Source organism: Fusarium subglutinans, assembly GCF_013396075.1.
Source record: "Fusarium subglutinans strain NRRL 66333 chromosome Unknown NRRL66333_c0000062, whole genome shotgun sequence".
NCBI lineage: Eukaryota > Fungi > Ascomycota > Sordariomycetes > Hypocreales > Nectriaceae > Fusarium > Fusarium subglutinans.
This window is the reverse complement of record NW_023502125.1, coordinates 76,380-91,758: the sequence shown is the minus strand read 5'-3', so window position 1 is coordinate 91,758 and position 15,379 is coordinate 76,380. Positions and strand designations below refer to the sequence as shown.

At 49.0% G+C, this 15,379-nt stretch overlaps 3 protein-coding genes across 3 annotated transcripts; 1 reads left to right on the top strand and 2 right to left on the bottom strand.

Moving 5' to 3' along the window:
- Positions 1 to 4,677: 4,677 nt before the first annotated feature.
- FSUBG_6134 (uncharacterized protein) lies at positions 4,678 to 6,172 on the bottom strand (the record flags this gene model as incomplete). Its single annotated transcript, XM_036684302.1, has 3 exons — positions 4,678 to 5,102; positions 5,212 to 5,715; positions 5,776 to 6,172. The coding sequence occupies 3 exons, from the start codon at positions 6,170 to 6,172 to the stop codon at positions 4,678 to 4,680; spliced, it is 1,326 nt and encodes a 441-aa protein (XP_036538334.1).
- A 4,718-nt stretch (positions 6,173 to 10,890) lies between these two features.
- Positions 10,891 to 12,088, bottom strand: FSUBG_6133 (uncharacterized protein; the record flags this gene model as incomplete). The annotated part of the gene is made up of 7 exons (XM_036684301.1): positions 10,891 to 11,304; positions 11,351 to 11,446; positions 11,501 to 11,530; positions 11,584 to 11,850; positions 11,898 to 11,918; positions 11,974 to 12,021; positions 12,077 to 12,088. The coding sequence occupies 7 exons, from the start codon at positions 12,086 to 12,088 to the stop codon at positions 10,891 to 10,893; spliced, it is 888 nt and encodes a 295-aa protein (XP_036538333.1).
- Positions 12,089 to 14,224: 2,136 nt separating this feature from the next.
- On the top strand, positions 14,225 to 15,379 carry FSUBG_6132 (uncharacterized protein; the record flags this gene model as incomplete). The annotated part of the gene is made up of 5 exons (XM_036684300.1): positions 14,225 to 14,275; positions 14,326 to 14,782; positions 14,831 to 14,877; positions 14,924 to 15,001; positions 15,059 to 15,379. 5 exons carry the CDS (start codon positions 14,225 to 14,227, stop codon positions 15,377 to 15,379), a joined length of 954 nt encoding a protein of 317 aa, XP_036538332.1.

The following is a 15,379-nucleotide window of genomic DNA, read 5'->3' as shown; positions in this document are numbered from 1 at the left end:
TCAAGAGCCGTGACGTTTAGGGTGCGCTCAACACTCACAAGATAGACCTGCTGTGGTGAAAGACAAGCAGGCTATTCTGTAATACAAGCTTCGACAGTAAAGAAGGTGCTGCAGCGGCAAGATGCGCACGTCCAGCTACGATTCAACGCAGTGTTTGTGGGATGATAAGGATCATCTCATCGCATATAGCATGAAGCTTACTTTATCTGCCCTGAAGGACTTGGAGGTCTACTTATATGCACGTGCTGGGCGTTAAGATACTGAATGGCAACCTCACGCCTTTCTCGTGAACATCTAGGTGAACGTTTCACACCATCGAGCTTCTGTCAGCAGTCTAGCACAGAGTTGCAGTATTTGATGCTCCAAACGATCACCTGCTCTTTATAACCACAGATCAGACCAACGTACCACAATACCTGCAAGAACTGCCACCTATTTGGCGACGGTGCCGCCTGCTCTCCAATCCTCATCAATTCCCAGAGCCGCTAAGACGACTGACAATATATATAGACTAAAGAATACCAATCTTTCCTCCAGCGCAGTAAAAGAATCAGCCACGTAAGTAAGTTCCTCCCAGCAACAGCCAATACTTCACGGCGGGAACCAACCAGCCGTGGTCCAGAAACCCATCAGCCAAAAAGGTACATACCACAAACCTGTAAGTTTTGACTAGCGGAACCAATAGACACCTGACAAGTGCAAAGAAGCAAGTCGTGCCCGTTGACTCATTGTGCAAGCATCTGGGCATCTCAACATGGTTCAAGAGGCGGTAAAAAATAGCATTTTTACGAGGCGCAGGAAACAGATTCTAGCACTCGCTTCAGCCATACGTGGTATGCCCGGGAGGAACTAACAGCGATATCAAAGTGCAGGCCATGAGCCTCTTTGAGAGAGACACATGACAGAAGGTTATAGCTTCTTAATCTTCGGGCCATTTGCTGTGATAGGCTCGTGGCCTGAGATTCTATCATGATGTATCGGACAGAGATTACGCCGCTGGCACTTCGCGGTCTGGGGTGCTAATTTTGTTTACAAATGAAGCTAAAGATTTGTGAAGACTTGTTTTCTCTTACTAAGTTAGCCGTTGTAGTAGGAGCCGTGTGTTGAACGAAGAAGTAAATAACTTACAGGGAATGTCTACTGACAGGACGGAACCCCGCCTCCAATGGCAGCGCTAAAAAGAGTAGCAGCCCACTGTAGCCTGAGTGCATAACCCAAGGTCGCTATCTTTCTCAAATGTTGCATCGGCACTGAGCTAACGAACATGTCTGTCATTTATTCTAGCTTCACATCGCAGAACCGCTAAACGGCCAATGGCAACAAGTGTCGGAAATCGAAAGTAGCCCGGCTACCAAATGGTAGCTCAAGTGATCCTTGGAAACAGGCACGCTACTATCTAGCCGTGTCCCACCTGAGTACAACAATTCTATCCTTTTGACCACATTGAATCACACCACGACCAATAATGTGTCATTACTCTTGCTTCAGGATAGTTGATCAGTCAGTCGCATGTCTTGGGGCTCCCGGTCTGACTACTCCAGCAAATCCTCAACACCATGCGCCGGGGCCCCTCCATGCACAATATTGCCTTCTTCCCCTTCTCGCAAGCCGCGAATACCTCCTTGATTGTTCTAAATTGTGCCGCTCGCGCTGCTTCGTTATGTCCATTGATCCGGATATTCACCTTTTCACGACTGGCTTTGGCTTTTACAGGCTAGACGTTGTTTCCTCCTCTCTTTCCTTGAGTCCTTCAAGAAACAACCAGTCGCCTGAACACTGAGACTGTTTTTGTGGATATTGCGATTTATATTCGAGACTTTCTCGAGGCTCTTTGACTTAGACTGTGGTGTTATGACGAGTAGCAAGTTCAGCGCTCTTCCTGAGCATGCTCTTGGAAGGCAGATGGCTTCAGCATGCCAGAGCAGAGCGCTCCATCGCCAAGCGTGAATACTTACCGTTTCTTGTACTCCGGAAGAGGTGCCTTTCAAGTTCGTCCTCCGCCGCTTCCTTCACCATCGCCCTCCAATTTATTTCGCAGGTCCAGCTTGTATTCCTCGTTCAATTTGAGGTTGGCGTAGCTGTTTTGATCCACACCCTCAGTCACTCGTGGACAATGCTCTCTGATGATGTTGTTTATGTCTGGGCAAGGTGGTCTTACTTTTTGGGCTTTGGCGTTCTTCTTCTTGGAAGACGCCTATTCCATAATATCCATGGGTCTCTGGGAAGAGGGTTTCTCATAGCTGCGGTGACGAATATGGATGTGCTCACAACTCTAAGACGGGGTAATCCCCGTTCCTCAGGATTCGGTCTCAGTCCCTCAGCCAGTTCGTTCAATGAGAAGTGATGCAAGACGTGAGCTTGTAGACATTATCCCCTGCCGCGATGCCAGGGGTTCGGCTACTTTGACACCTCGTTCGGATGAAACATGTTCCCTTACTCCCATGGCCTGGAGCTGGATGGCGTGCGAATTCGTTTCGCGATGCATTGGACACTTGGAGTTAATATATTGTTGTATGGCAATAGGACTGGGCAGCTGCTGAGCTCTGAGGTCGGTCCTATGGCTCTGAAGCGATGAGAGGGTATAACAGCGGACCATGGCATGTACGAGCTGAGTGATATCGAGCGACCTGTATAGAAGTGGAAAGGACTTTTAAAAGACGAAGTGGCAGAAAGTTCCGATCACACCAGAAGTGATGTTGTAAGTTTAAGCCGAGCGGTGAAACGGCAGACCAGGGCGGCCATCTTGAGTGAGAATGAAGGGCTCTACCCAACTCTTTTCCTGGTAGGTTGAAAAGGGATAATGTCAATTCGAAAGACATGTCATATCAGGCCATTCACCCCCCGCTCCTCAATCTTGGAGACCTTCAAGAACTTGTACCTTCTCATATACTCCAATGGCTTTCGTTTCAAGAGTTAATGAGTCTGTGTTAATTCCTACAGCGTGGCGATGAAGTTACTAGATCTGAGCCAGTACTCTTGCTTTCAGACCTAGAGGACCACGACAAACCTTTTCCAACGTGTCTTGCTACTATTGACGAAGTAACGGAGGATGCATGGCGGTAGTTGCATGTCAAGATACCGGATCATGAGGTCGAGGATAAGGGATAGCAACGGTTTCTCGTTTCATTGACCATAATACTAAACTTGACGAGGCCAAGATAAAGCAGGATTTGTGAGACCATAACACGTCTTGTCCCAGAGCCCTGTGATACGTTTTCGCGAGAGTTCCTGGCGGCAGACACTTCAGCGGATCTCAATTATCGTGTCGATAATCGATCTGACGCCCCTGACAAGCTATCTACTCTCAAATATCTCAGAATAGCAGCGCGCCCGCTAGTAAAACCGCATGATCAGACAGCTTCTCGCTGACAACACCCCTATTCTGGCTAAGAGAAGCTACGACGAAATGACCAATACACCATCTCAACTCATTCCAAAAGACTACCCCCTGGCTCGTTCTCAGAATGGAGGACCAGGGGCCAAGTACATGATAGGTTCCTCAAAGGAGACTCAAGATTCACCGTAAGAACTGTGCATTGTCCTCAGGTTGAAGTACTATAGACTTCCTAATCACTTACCTTTCTCTAATAACTGCCTCATAATCTTCGGCTCTCTTTCGCGGAAGCGGACGGGCCAGATCGGAGGTAGCAAGACACCTTCTTGAGTACTCGCCTGGCGATTCCTGTCCTGTCAAGTGTGTGTAGGTAAAGCTGGGCCCTAAAAAGACTCACTTCAGTCTAGGGTCGAGCAGTATCCATAGCTTTACTGTTGTTCTCGAGGCCCCTTATTGGAACGCGGCTTCGAATTGGCTTAGAAGGCTGATACAACGTGGAGGCGTATCACTGCAGCCATGACTGTTCACGGTAGGGTTCTCGGTGGCATCGCGAGACAGGAAACGGCCTCGAGGATTCAGAACCAGGTTATTCCTTGAGTCATTGCCCCTATATGATCGGAGCGGCTATCTAGACTCGCGAGGATGCTCATCAAACTCTTCATCTTGACTGTCCTCAACGAAATACGATATCCGTCTGTGTCTGTAGTGCATGGCTACGTAGGCTCTCGCGATATGGCTGACTTGGACTGCCACAACCTCTGATGACGGACATGTAGATCTTTCATCTCGCTGGAGACCTCATCCGACGAGGCGGAATCGGATGAGGTTGGAGAATTGCAGTTCTTACCAGCCTGCAACCGCCTGCGAGCAATTTCATCAATGTCTGCAGCAAAGAGAATGATGATGTGAAGGATTCCCACCGAAACCTGTGACATTTATCGCCTGGGACCAGAACCCCTCCGAAGATGAAGGTGCTTCTCGCATCGTGGCATCATTGTTGCCGAACAAACGCAATCGGCCTGGAATTTACTCCGCTCGATGCTGAACCATTGGTAATGTCTTATTACCTTCCTCCCATACTCGCTAGGCGGTATAGAAAATGTATCATCGCACTTCAACCTTCATTATGGTACCACCTCACGTACTACCTCACCGCTTGACTTGTATGAACTGGTTACGTGAAGCCGATGCCCCTAAGGGCAGCATGAAGCAATGGGGATTGCCGTTTCTTGCTGCGAGTCTCCAGTGAATAGTAGCAGATGAATCAGCCTGAAAGCTCAAAGGTCTCACCAGTCCCTTCTCCTTTTCGTTTTGCGGTAGATCGCGCAGGAAGAACTTACGCATTATTCCCCGTAATCGACAAGCTTCCCAAGTTCATAATTAACATCAGCGAGAAAGTGCTGACTGTTAAGAGGGGTAACATGACGGTCAAAATAAGTCTCGCGTATCAATTCCGTGTCCTCCATCATAAACGCATCAACACGCTGCCGTTTCCGTTCTCTGGCATCGATACCCCCATCTTGGTGATACTCCGAGGTATCTTGAGTGGTTCGCTTTCTCTTGGACGGGTCCCCATATGTATCCGGCCCTGGCGTTACGGGGAGATCAGATCGTGCTGTGAAAGGAGAATTCGTCCCGGACGTAGCTGTCCTGGACGTCAGTGTCGTCGTCAGTTCGGGAAGAATCATATTGGCGGCCATATTTTCGATACAACACATCTCGTAATGGTGTGCAAGAGCAGCACGGTCCACATATTGAGGGATATTAGCTATACATCCGTGGTAATCCAATATCGCATCGTATGGAACAAAGGCTCGTATGCGAAACGTCTCGGGATGGATCGAAAACAACCGCGCATCGAAACTCATGGATGTGACTCATCATGAGAATGCCGTTAGCGGGCGCCCAAGTCGACAACCACGCCTCGTGCAGTCGTCGACTACTCAACTCCAAGTCTTGACCATTGGAAGAATCGGGATACACATGAAACTGCTGCTGCGGAACAATATGACAGGCTTGCAGCGATGGTCCGATAGCTGGACTGATGCACCAAGATTGCCCTTTCCCCGTCACGGCACAACGCTTCGCAGAGACCATAACCGACGAGCGAAACGAGTCCATGACTTTTTGCGCGTACGTTCGATTGATGTCCTCCGTTACAGGGATGATCATGTCGCTGACGTGCTGTGTTTCTTCTCCGTCCTTGTCCGGCGAAACAGAGCCTGATTGTTCCCGTTTTGGGGATTGAGAGCCGGTTCGGGGTTTCGCTCTCTTCCGGAAGGGCATTTTCGCAACGCGTGGGTCTTCAGAAGCTTTCTTGGGTGCAAGGTAGCGGGGGTCATGACGACGTTCGGGGCGGGGGATGTGTGTTGCGCATGAAGCTGTGACAGACAGATTAGTATGGAGTGTGATAAAGGGGTCTTGAGGGATAAAGAACTGACCTTTCAAGTGAGCTTCTAATGGTGAGTCCTTAGGTAGGTCGCATTGTCCATGACGCACGACATGGTACCGCACAATTGCTCGTTCCTGTGCATCAGGACTCAGCAAGCTCGGTACCACCGTATCAAGCTCCTCCTCCTTAACAAAAACCGCACCATGTACATCATTTCGGTTCCTTTTATCTAGTCCAAACGCGACGCCATTCCAAGAATCTTCCTCCTTGGTCGAGCCGGGAAGTTCAAAGCAGAGGCACAGCTCATCAACAATGTCGCGAAACGTCAGAAATGCGTTGTCATGGTGCTGATAAACACCAGCGAAGTGGACCGCCCTTGATGTAGCGACAAAATGCGTGTTCCAGCCGTAGGAACGCATGCGCGGTGTGACTGTGGTATTGGACATGATGAGGTTGGAGTTCGTGATTGTTGTTGCGGCATCTTTCGGTATTTAGAGTGCTAGGCTGGATTCAGGCTTATCGATAACACATGGTTGGCTCAGCGATGTTGCTGAGTCAGCTACTTTGGACCAGTCCTTAGGCGTCACAGTATTAGTGCTGTAGCCGCTACATTGGTGTAATCTAGGAAGCGGGTGGTGCTTGTTGTTATCTTGATGCAAGGCGCAGATATTGAGTGCGCCGAACTTTGAAGAGGCTGTCTCCAATATAGCCTCCACCGAGGCATTGGGAGCCCCCGATCCAACCGAGCCGAGTTCAGTAGGCCGAGGCCGAGATTGACCAAGCCTCCGTCCCTAACGGTGTAATCTAAACCACGAGCGGGCTTCCGGGGTGTCCGAGAAAGTGGTCCGCCTCTTGTTTGCAGGATCATGCCTTTCTCTGGGACGGGCGCGGAGGCGAAAGCGGGCGCGGCGCGTTCGATGAGCAGTAACCTGTGCTGGTGAAAGACTCCAAGGCTTTGAGAAGCACGCGACATGATGTCTGCAAGTCGGAGATCGATTGGCAGTGATGCCCTCTGCACGGTGTAGCCAGAAGGCCCCTCAGTCCCCTCTTCCATGGTCTGGCAGATATCCCGATGTTTGGAGGTTGTTTATGAAGCGGACATTTGAACCGGTCTGCATCGGCATCGCATATTTGACTGTCCCGTGCTTCGCTCTGTTGATATCTTGGGTGAATTCATGCTTTTTCTGCAAAAGGAGCTGATGAGGGAGAGGACTTCCGTCCGGGGACCGACGCAATGAGCCTGCGGCCATGAGGGAGGATAACAAGCGAGAAACGTATATCCCATGCAGTACAAGACAACAGCAAGATGACGCAACTGCTTTACCTGCCCGCCTGATTGAACCAGTCTCCTTTCTGGTTGAGTTGGTCTTAACTTCTTCCACGCCTCTCTTGCTTTCGATGGCTGGCCGAATGGTCGTGCTAGAGGAAACTCAGCACCAGGTTTCTCAAGAATGGTCTGAGATTCTACAAGATCACTGGATAATAGTACCAGATTGCTGCGGACCTCCAACCACGTGTGGCGTTCATAGTTTCCGATTTAGAAATGTCTTCTCCAAAGCAGCCCTTCCCTCAAGCTTTTCCGTAGTGCAGTTTTAATCTCGTAAATAGTAGCTTGCAAGTGTTCTCTGGCCCGTTCGTCGTTCTTATGCATGAACGTTCTCATGAATCGACGTCGGCTTAGTGGTGAGTGATATTCGGGCGACGTAGAGGTGTTCTGGATAACCTCCTTGCGTGGTCGAAGGAGTTGGGGAGCTGCAATATTAGATCGAAGTTTATAGCAACAAAAAGGCAGACAACTTACCTCGAGACTCAGCACCTTCGAAACCTCCATTGATAAGAAAGGGCGCAGTCCTTCAAAGTGCGTCAGCTCGAGGAGCTTACGAACCAGTGTAACACCGAAAACGGACATTCGTTTTCCATCGTTAGATCGTCAGTTGTTGACCTGACGCCATGCGATCATGTTGACTGACGTATCCACATAACATAGCCATGTTCATTCAATCGCCACCGCAGTGACCTACAGTACGACAAAGTCGGGGATACTGCTGGCAGGCCGACGCTCTCCTCACGGTATTGTTCCCGTATCTGCTGGTGAGGTGCATCTCGGTGCGCTTGAGCAAATAGGTGTATCGGGTCCCCAGTCGACGTTGTGAACATGATCTCGAAGGACAAGATTATGTTTTCGAGCCTGCTACTGACTTAGCCCGTATAGGCTGCATCGGAGCGCTCTTGCCGGTCGCTCGCGTAGTCGGTCAACCATATGCTTTTCGGGGCGGGCTGGAAGCTCAAGAAGGAGAGTTCAGGCTTGCGAAATGTCTAGGTGCGGAAGACGCGACATTGACCGTACCCTCTTGTGAGAGTGGTCGGGGGCATCGAGTTGGAGTTGGGCACCGCGATCATCGTCGGCGTAAAGTGAAGTTGAGGATCACGTTGTTACCATCACTTGGGGTCGTGGTGGGGAGGGCTTGTCGTCGAGATTAACGGTTTGCCAATGCTGATTTTTGGCGCCCTATACGTGCTGAGTGCGCTCGGTTCGAAAGGTGTTGATGCTTGAAGGGGACGCTGTGCGACTGGCGCTGGGGAGTTCTTGTTGAAGATACCAGACGCGTTCGATATGGTCTCACGGAGACCTTGACCAACTGTGGCTTGCCCTCACGCGTGGAGCTCTTGTCATTCGGCTCGGGCGCTGCTTGTCTCGACGATCTTTTCGGCTCTCAAGGGTGCTTCCGGTCGATCTGTAGCGGGCTACCGTCTCGATTGTGGTTGCTCGATGTTGGTGATTGCTGTCGACGCGTAGAATTGGAAGTTTGAGCAAGGCGCAGGCAGGCTGTCGAGCTCCGTCTTCAGCACAGATCGTTGGAGACGCTCATGCTGCGCGCGTGTGTGAGGCATTCGCATGATGTTGGGCATCGCATTGGCGTGTGGTGGAATGAATGAGGAACGATGATTGCTGTGGCCGAGGTTTCTTGCAAGCTTGAGGTGCCCGAGGCAAATGATGTATTTGAGAAGGAATCCGCACGCACGCGAAGCACCCCGCCGCCTAGCGCTTCTGGAGCAGGCTGGCCATCCACTGTAGCTTGATTGCTCCTCCAGCGAAGGACCCCGCCTGCTCGTGCGATAAACTTCCCCTGTAATTTTACTGCTTGTCAGCCCCGCCCGGTCAGCACCCTAGGCTGTCTCTCAGGGCTCTTTTACCGCGCAGAACGACAGTCCGTAGAACCTTTAGAATTATTGGAATAACTGCGCTTCAAGTGACGCTGCTCCAAATAATTATTTCCCCTATTCTTTGCTGTCTATGAGCGATTGCGTTTTTGTGAGAGGCAAATAAAGAGCTGCCAGTACGATTACACAGGGCGATCTTCTCAGGGGCAGCGTTCCTCATCGGGAGAGCAATTGGAATAGTGGGGGGCTTAGCGCTGTTACGACTTGGGGTTTGATTCAGTGGCTTGTGCTGGCAACGCGTTTATGACCCTGACGCTCGAGGGGTCGTGTTGTGTTGCATCGTTGAATCAATGAATGACCGTATAACGAGACTCAATCAAAATTCAACCAGACCTTGCTCTTTGGCCATTCCATAAAATCTGGAGGTACCTGAAGGAGCTAAGAACTGAGGTGCCTGAATGATAGACAAGTCGCCATGAACTAACACGTGGCCCACCTCTCAGTCTTGGCGTAAGTTCCAATGCATGAGTTGAGTATACGCTCATCAGAAAACCAAGCCATTAACCGTTGGCGATACTTCTTGTCCATCTGCCATTAAACTATTCTCAAGGCTATCGGATTATTTTGGTGTTTACAGGATCTGGTACTGCCATTACTTTTACAAGACGATCTTCAATTCCACGTCCGACTTTGTTAAACATACAGGGTAAGTCTCGCGGTCCCAGTTGTTCTCAGGCGGAGTCCCCATACGCAGTGTGTCGACCAGCTGATTGCACCCAAGTGAGCATGAGAGTGAGGTTTCAGGGGATCTTTCATTCATCAAGATCAAATAACCGAGGGGAGACTAATTTAGCAGTTAGCTTCAATTGATATAGCTTGGGAGCGATAACCCGGTCAGTAGACCAGAGATGATCTTCAGGTGAGATTAGCGCCTGAATATCCAAGATTGAGTCCCGATCGATCGAAACACTACGGCCGAATCACACTGGGAGCAACGCTCAATATGGCAATACTGAGAAGCTTAAGCCGATTAAACTCCACGCGACTTGTTTAAAAGAGAGCCCCATTTCAGAACTGTTTCATCTCGCCATTGGCCGCGATGATCCTCTCAGTAACGTGCGCAAAAGTCCTCCAAGATGTTAGGTTCAACTTGCGTTCTTTTACACAAGACATTGTGAGATTGAGTTTTTCTCATTCCATGCCCAAGAGATAGACCGATTGACGATAACGCGACTCGAACAGGGAACGAGTATTATTAATAATCTAGAGCTGTCTCTGATCATGGGTATGGATTCACACGGGACGGTGGATGATCTCGCTAAAAATGACAACATATTCTACTGCCAATTACTCCTCCAACAAGACCTTATCAATTGATCTTTACGACAAAACATGGTGGCTCTCTATCTGTGAACTTCATCCTCAGCTGTTCCAATTTCGTCCGCCCGTGAGGTTGAAGGCAACTTGGCAGTGATAATTGTCAACACAGTCAAGTCCAAAGCTAGCATTCCACGGAGTCACAACCCAAAGCAAAGATACTGCACTTGAGGTTTCAAAAACGCTCAATGTTGTGCTAGCGACAAATGGTCTTCAATTAGTCGCTCCCACTCGAAGACAACCCATCATTTCTTTTGTGTTATATACAAGAACTCAAAGTTCAAAAGACTTCGCCAATTGATCCAATATACGTGGCTCCCTCACTGTTCATTCGCGTCGCATCACTGTTCATCGACTTTCGAGTCACTTTCAACCCCCCTGCGGTCACTGCAAGACTGAAACGCGCAATTTCTCGTGACTACAAATCTTCATTCAATTTATATGCAACTATTCCCGCTCCGATTTTCGCCCAACCCAATGTCTCTTGGTAGTCATTCATCGGCGTCCCTCAAACCACTTCCAACAGCTGAAGCAAGTAACGAGCAACTACATACAAGAAGGCCAATCTACCTAGGTCTCTTAGGTCCCCATTCTTGGGGACCACCAAGTTGAGAGGAAAATGTTTTTAACCCGACACCATGTGGACATCTTCATCTTCCCTTGCCTCCTCCGACGACTCCTGCTGCTCCTCCTCTTCCTCACCCGCAGCATCATCATCAGTAGTACCGTCGTTACCTACCCCCCGAATATAATCCAACGTCTCCTGGAACTTCTTACGATCCTTCTTCTCAAGAATAATAGCAGAAGCCATAAACCGAACGAACATGTTATCATCTTCGTCCTTGGAAAGAAAAAGTTCGGTCTTCTTTTCAATCCAATCCTCAACTTCCTTCAGCCTAGCCCAGATCTGGTCGGTTTCCTCACGGAGAGCCTCATATTTCTTCTTCGCTTCGTGAGCCTCTTGCTTCGCCTTTGCTGTTTCCACCTTGTTGACTTCTGTCTGTACTTCCTTGACCACCTTCTTCCAGTTTGACTGCTGCTATAAATTAGTATAATTCTTACTTATCAGGATATGGGCATCATACAAGTCCTTTCTTGTTGTCCGTGACAGCATCTTGCAGTTTCGCTGCCACCTTAATGAATCGTTCAATGAATTCTCTACGGTCGTCCTTGTCCCATTCCTGAAACACAAGCAATCAGCATCGAGAGACGTTATACTAAAGACCTTTACTTACTATAAGGTGCTTCTTGGCATAGCGCGCGGGCTGCTCAAGGTTAGGGTGTAGCAAAGTAATCAGATTCTGTCGGGGTAACTTACACTTTCGCATCCCAAATTTTTGTCACCACAGAACTTACAGGCTACGTAGTTCCCGCCTGTCCTGTCAGTGCAAGGCTCAGGATGCCCGTTCGACGGTACCTTAAGCATGTGTTTAAGGCACGGGACACATGGATAATCCCGAAAGCTGCCGGTTTGAGTGGTGGTGGGACCAGCATTGTCCGACTCTTCCTCGGCGTCAGATGGAGGTTGAGGATCGGGTGCAAACTCAGAGTCAGAGCCAGGATCAGGAAAGCGATAAATATCCTCCTACATATTATTAACTCACATCAATGATTAGAGAGATAAAGACTTACTTTGGTGTCCCTGATCCCGGCCTGGTTGATGGATCAGTACGATGATAGCCTACGGTCCGCAGAAACGTGGACTTACACGCGTTGCTCGCCCCTTTCCGGGTTTGAGGTTGGTGTTGATCCAACCCTAGGTATAAAGGTCAGACTCTGATGATGTAATATTGGAGCGTAGTATAGTATACCTTAGGTGCCATTCTACCCAATTGCAAAAGATGGATGTGAAATAGACGTAAAAGATAGATGTAAAAAGTGATGTGAAGTGTGATGTGACGTTGAAAGATAGAATATCGATGTGCTCTTATTTTCTCTAACGGATCTATTAAGGTTAAGTTTATAAAGTATCATCAATCATAGCCAACCTTACCATTCAGTCTTGAACATAAAAAAGAAAGCTCGAGAAAATCCGAGCATCAGAGTTCCGTAGAACGGCATTGAGAAACAGCTTAGTCTAACGGGTAGGTACCTGCACCTTCGACCAGGTTCTACATGCTAGTCTTGTCATCTCAATTCGAGCGTGGAGGTCTGCTGCCGCCTCATGTTTCAGCCGCGTGGGGAAATATGCGGTTGCTGAGTGGTTGGCGAAGTATCTACAGTGCCATTCAACCTGGCTACCGCTGGTGAGATGCTGATGCTTCACGCGGAGTTACGCTATCACCTTCCGGATCGAATACGGGTTGATGTATGTCGTTCTCAAGGCTGAAGTCAGGAGATTCTATAATTTCATTATGGTTGACAGTTTCGTGGCTGTAAATACTACGAAGTTGTTCGGAAGTCCAGAGCCTCGAATTGGTGATTATCGTGTCCCCCGCATGCAGCTGAACCGAAGACTGCCAACAACTCACATCTCCTTCGTTTGCGATAATTCGCGTGCTGCAAACCAAGACCTGGAATTCACGTTGCGTTTCGTTGAGGCGGCATCCTGCCTGCACGGAAAGATACATTAGTTTTATGACTGCTTTCTTAGCCGATATCTCATCATATTCTGGCCTGAGACGAGCCGTTGCTTTTGGCTGTGTAACGTCCAGCCATCTTTTCTCGGTTCTTCAATTTGGCTGGGCTTGACCAGCACGATACGTATCTTATACTGTCATGACTGTATTTCACGTGATTTCTCAATTTCTTTTCGCATTGCTGGACTTGAACCTGTGATCATCTGTAACGGGGAGTGTACTTGGAGGCAGACATCTCCCAGCTGGGAACACGGCCAGATATTTAAGGTCATTGTGACTACACAGTTGTAGATATGTCGCTTACATTTGAGGCTTGTGGTTGAGAGCATAAAAGTATAGATGACTTCAATGTTACTACACATGTGTTCCCAAGTAGTTCACATTCTTTATTCAGTAACTTTTTTCTCATACTTACCCATTAATGCATACATCTTAAGCCATCGGATTCTCAGCCGATTTATCGCAGACAGCTTTATGGAGTTCGGCAATTGGCATCAGAGATATTTTGTCTATGCGGACAGCTAGGCATAGAATTTAGTACCTGCAGGTGGTGACTCCGTTCTCACGCGGTGTCTCATCGAGCTGGAACGTTGGCGCATTGATCGGCAGCTACCTACAAAGCACACATAAGCTGAGACTTACCTTAACCACCTTGGCCCCGATATGACAACGCGACAAACCGGGTATCCGGAGCCAATCCTCCCGTGTCTGCCAATGTACCTTCGTGCAAACGGGCTATCACATTGCAGCGAAATTATCCAAGTGCTAACTCCCGCCACCTCCACCTCATGTCTCAGCCCAGCCAGAACGTATCGTTGTCTCATCTCACTCTCCCACGCAAGTACCCGTACACAAACGCGCGCTTGCATAACCGATCTCACCCCCCTCCCCTTGTCCGTATCGGACAGCACCGTGTAGGCTAACTAAGCTTCCCAGGCCGCCCGCCCCAGAATTCCAACGTTGAAAACGGATTGAACATCTCGGATCCTCCCGTTCAAACAGAAACAACGCAATATTTGCAAACATAAACGCACATTTATCAAACTCGGTTGCATTTCCAAACAGAATTGACCCAAACGTGTTGATGATGCAGCCATGCTATGGGCAGAGAGACGGACGGAGCATGCATGTTACCTTGCTGAGGAGGGAAAAAGCAATTGAGCCAGGGGAACAGACAAGGCAAGGCTGGTTGAGTGACTTTGAAGAAATATCTTACGCTTGAGTTTGAATCGATGTTCATTTATTTATTTATGTTTATCACTTGATGTGATTATCCTTTCTGCTTCTTGCATATCGAATTCACACTTGATGAGCTGAGTTCTTCTTACCTTACCTACAGTCCCTGTACCTTGCACCAAACACAACCCTTAGTCTATCACCATGAGTGACACTAAGAAGAACGCATCTGCTACACCATCTGAGAAGTTCAGCGTAAGCCGTCCCTACACTCTGACCTCCAATTGTTTTACTAATCAGTCTAGTCTTTTTTCCAAACCGATGCTTCCAAGCCCAAGCCCAAGGCTGCTAAGGCTACCAAGACACAGGCCGACAAACTGACCCAGCCCAAGACTCAACAGAAGCCAGCAAGGGGCCGAAAAACACCTCTCAAGGCCAAAAGTCCTGTGGTGGTCGTTCCAGACTCGGAGGGTTCCCACGACGAGAACGCTGCGGCGTCTCAGACTGTCACGCCTGCCAGACGCAGGGTTCGCGCCACCAAGCGTCCCGCACTACAGGCATCGTCGCCCTCTCCCAAAAGGTTTAAGAGCATTGATCTCCTGGTGAATTCCACCTTCGACGACGCACCGGCCGGTGAAGCCACCCCTAAGCTCAGTACTCGAAGCCCTGCGCCCGTCAAGCGCCATGCGGTTGCTTGCCGTGAGTGTATCGACAAATGGCGTACTGACTCTTCCTGGATTTGTGAGATGACCGAGTCTGGCAGTAAGTTTTGCCTCTATTGATACTGATAGCTTGTACTCATTATTACAGAGAGGCCTTGTGTTAGTTGCGAGGTTGATGGGTATAGATGCTCGGATGTAAGTACATACTTGCAAGCACAGTGACTTAAACTGATGTATCCAGGATATGCTCGAGGATTCTCGCATGGACGTCCAGAGAGTTCATGAGATGGCGAACCGCCACCGACTGGGTCTTTTTGTGGTATGTTCAATCTTTTCCCTCTCCTTCCACAATATTACAGTATTTAACTTAACTTAGAACCCTGAATCCTGGCACACTGGACTCTGTTCCGTGTTGTCAGGTGTCGAGACCTTCGATGCTTGCCAACGGGCACGAGAGATCTCGATTCAAGTGAATGAGGCTGTCGCTAGGATTGAGTGCCACATAAGAGAAGAGAGGGCTGAGCTCGAGGCCCTCAAGGACGCCATGAAGGAGGAGAGAGCCCAACGGAGAAAGCTCGAGGCTCAGGTTAGAGATATGCAAGTACAACTTGACGACTTCAAAGCTGGTAGAGATGGGGACAATGAGGATGATTGGGAGGATGAGGTTGAGGATGAAGGTGATGTTGGTAAGGCTTAG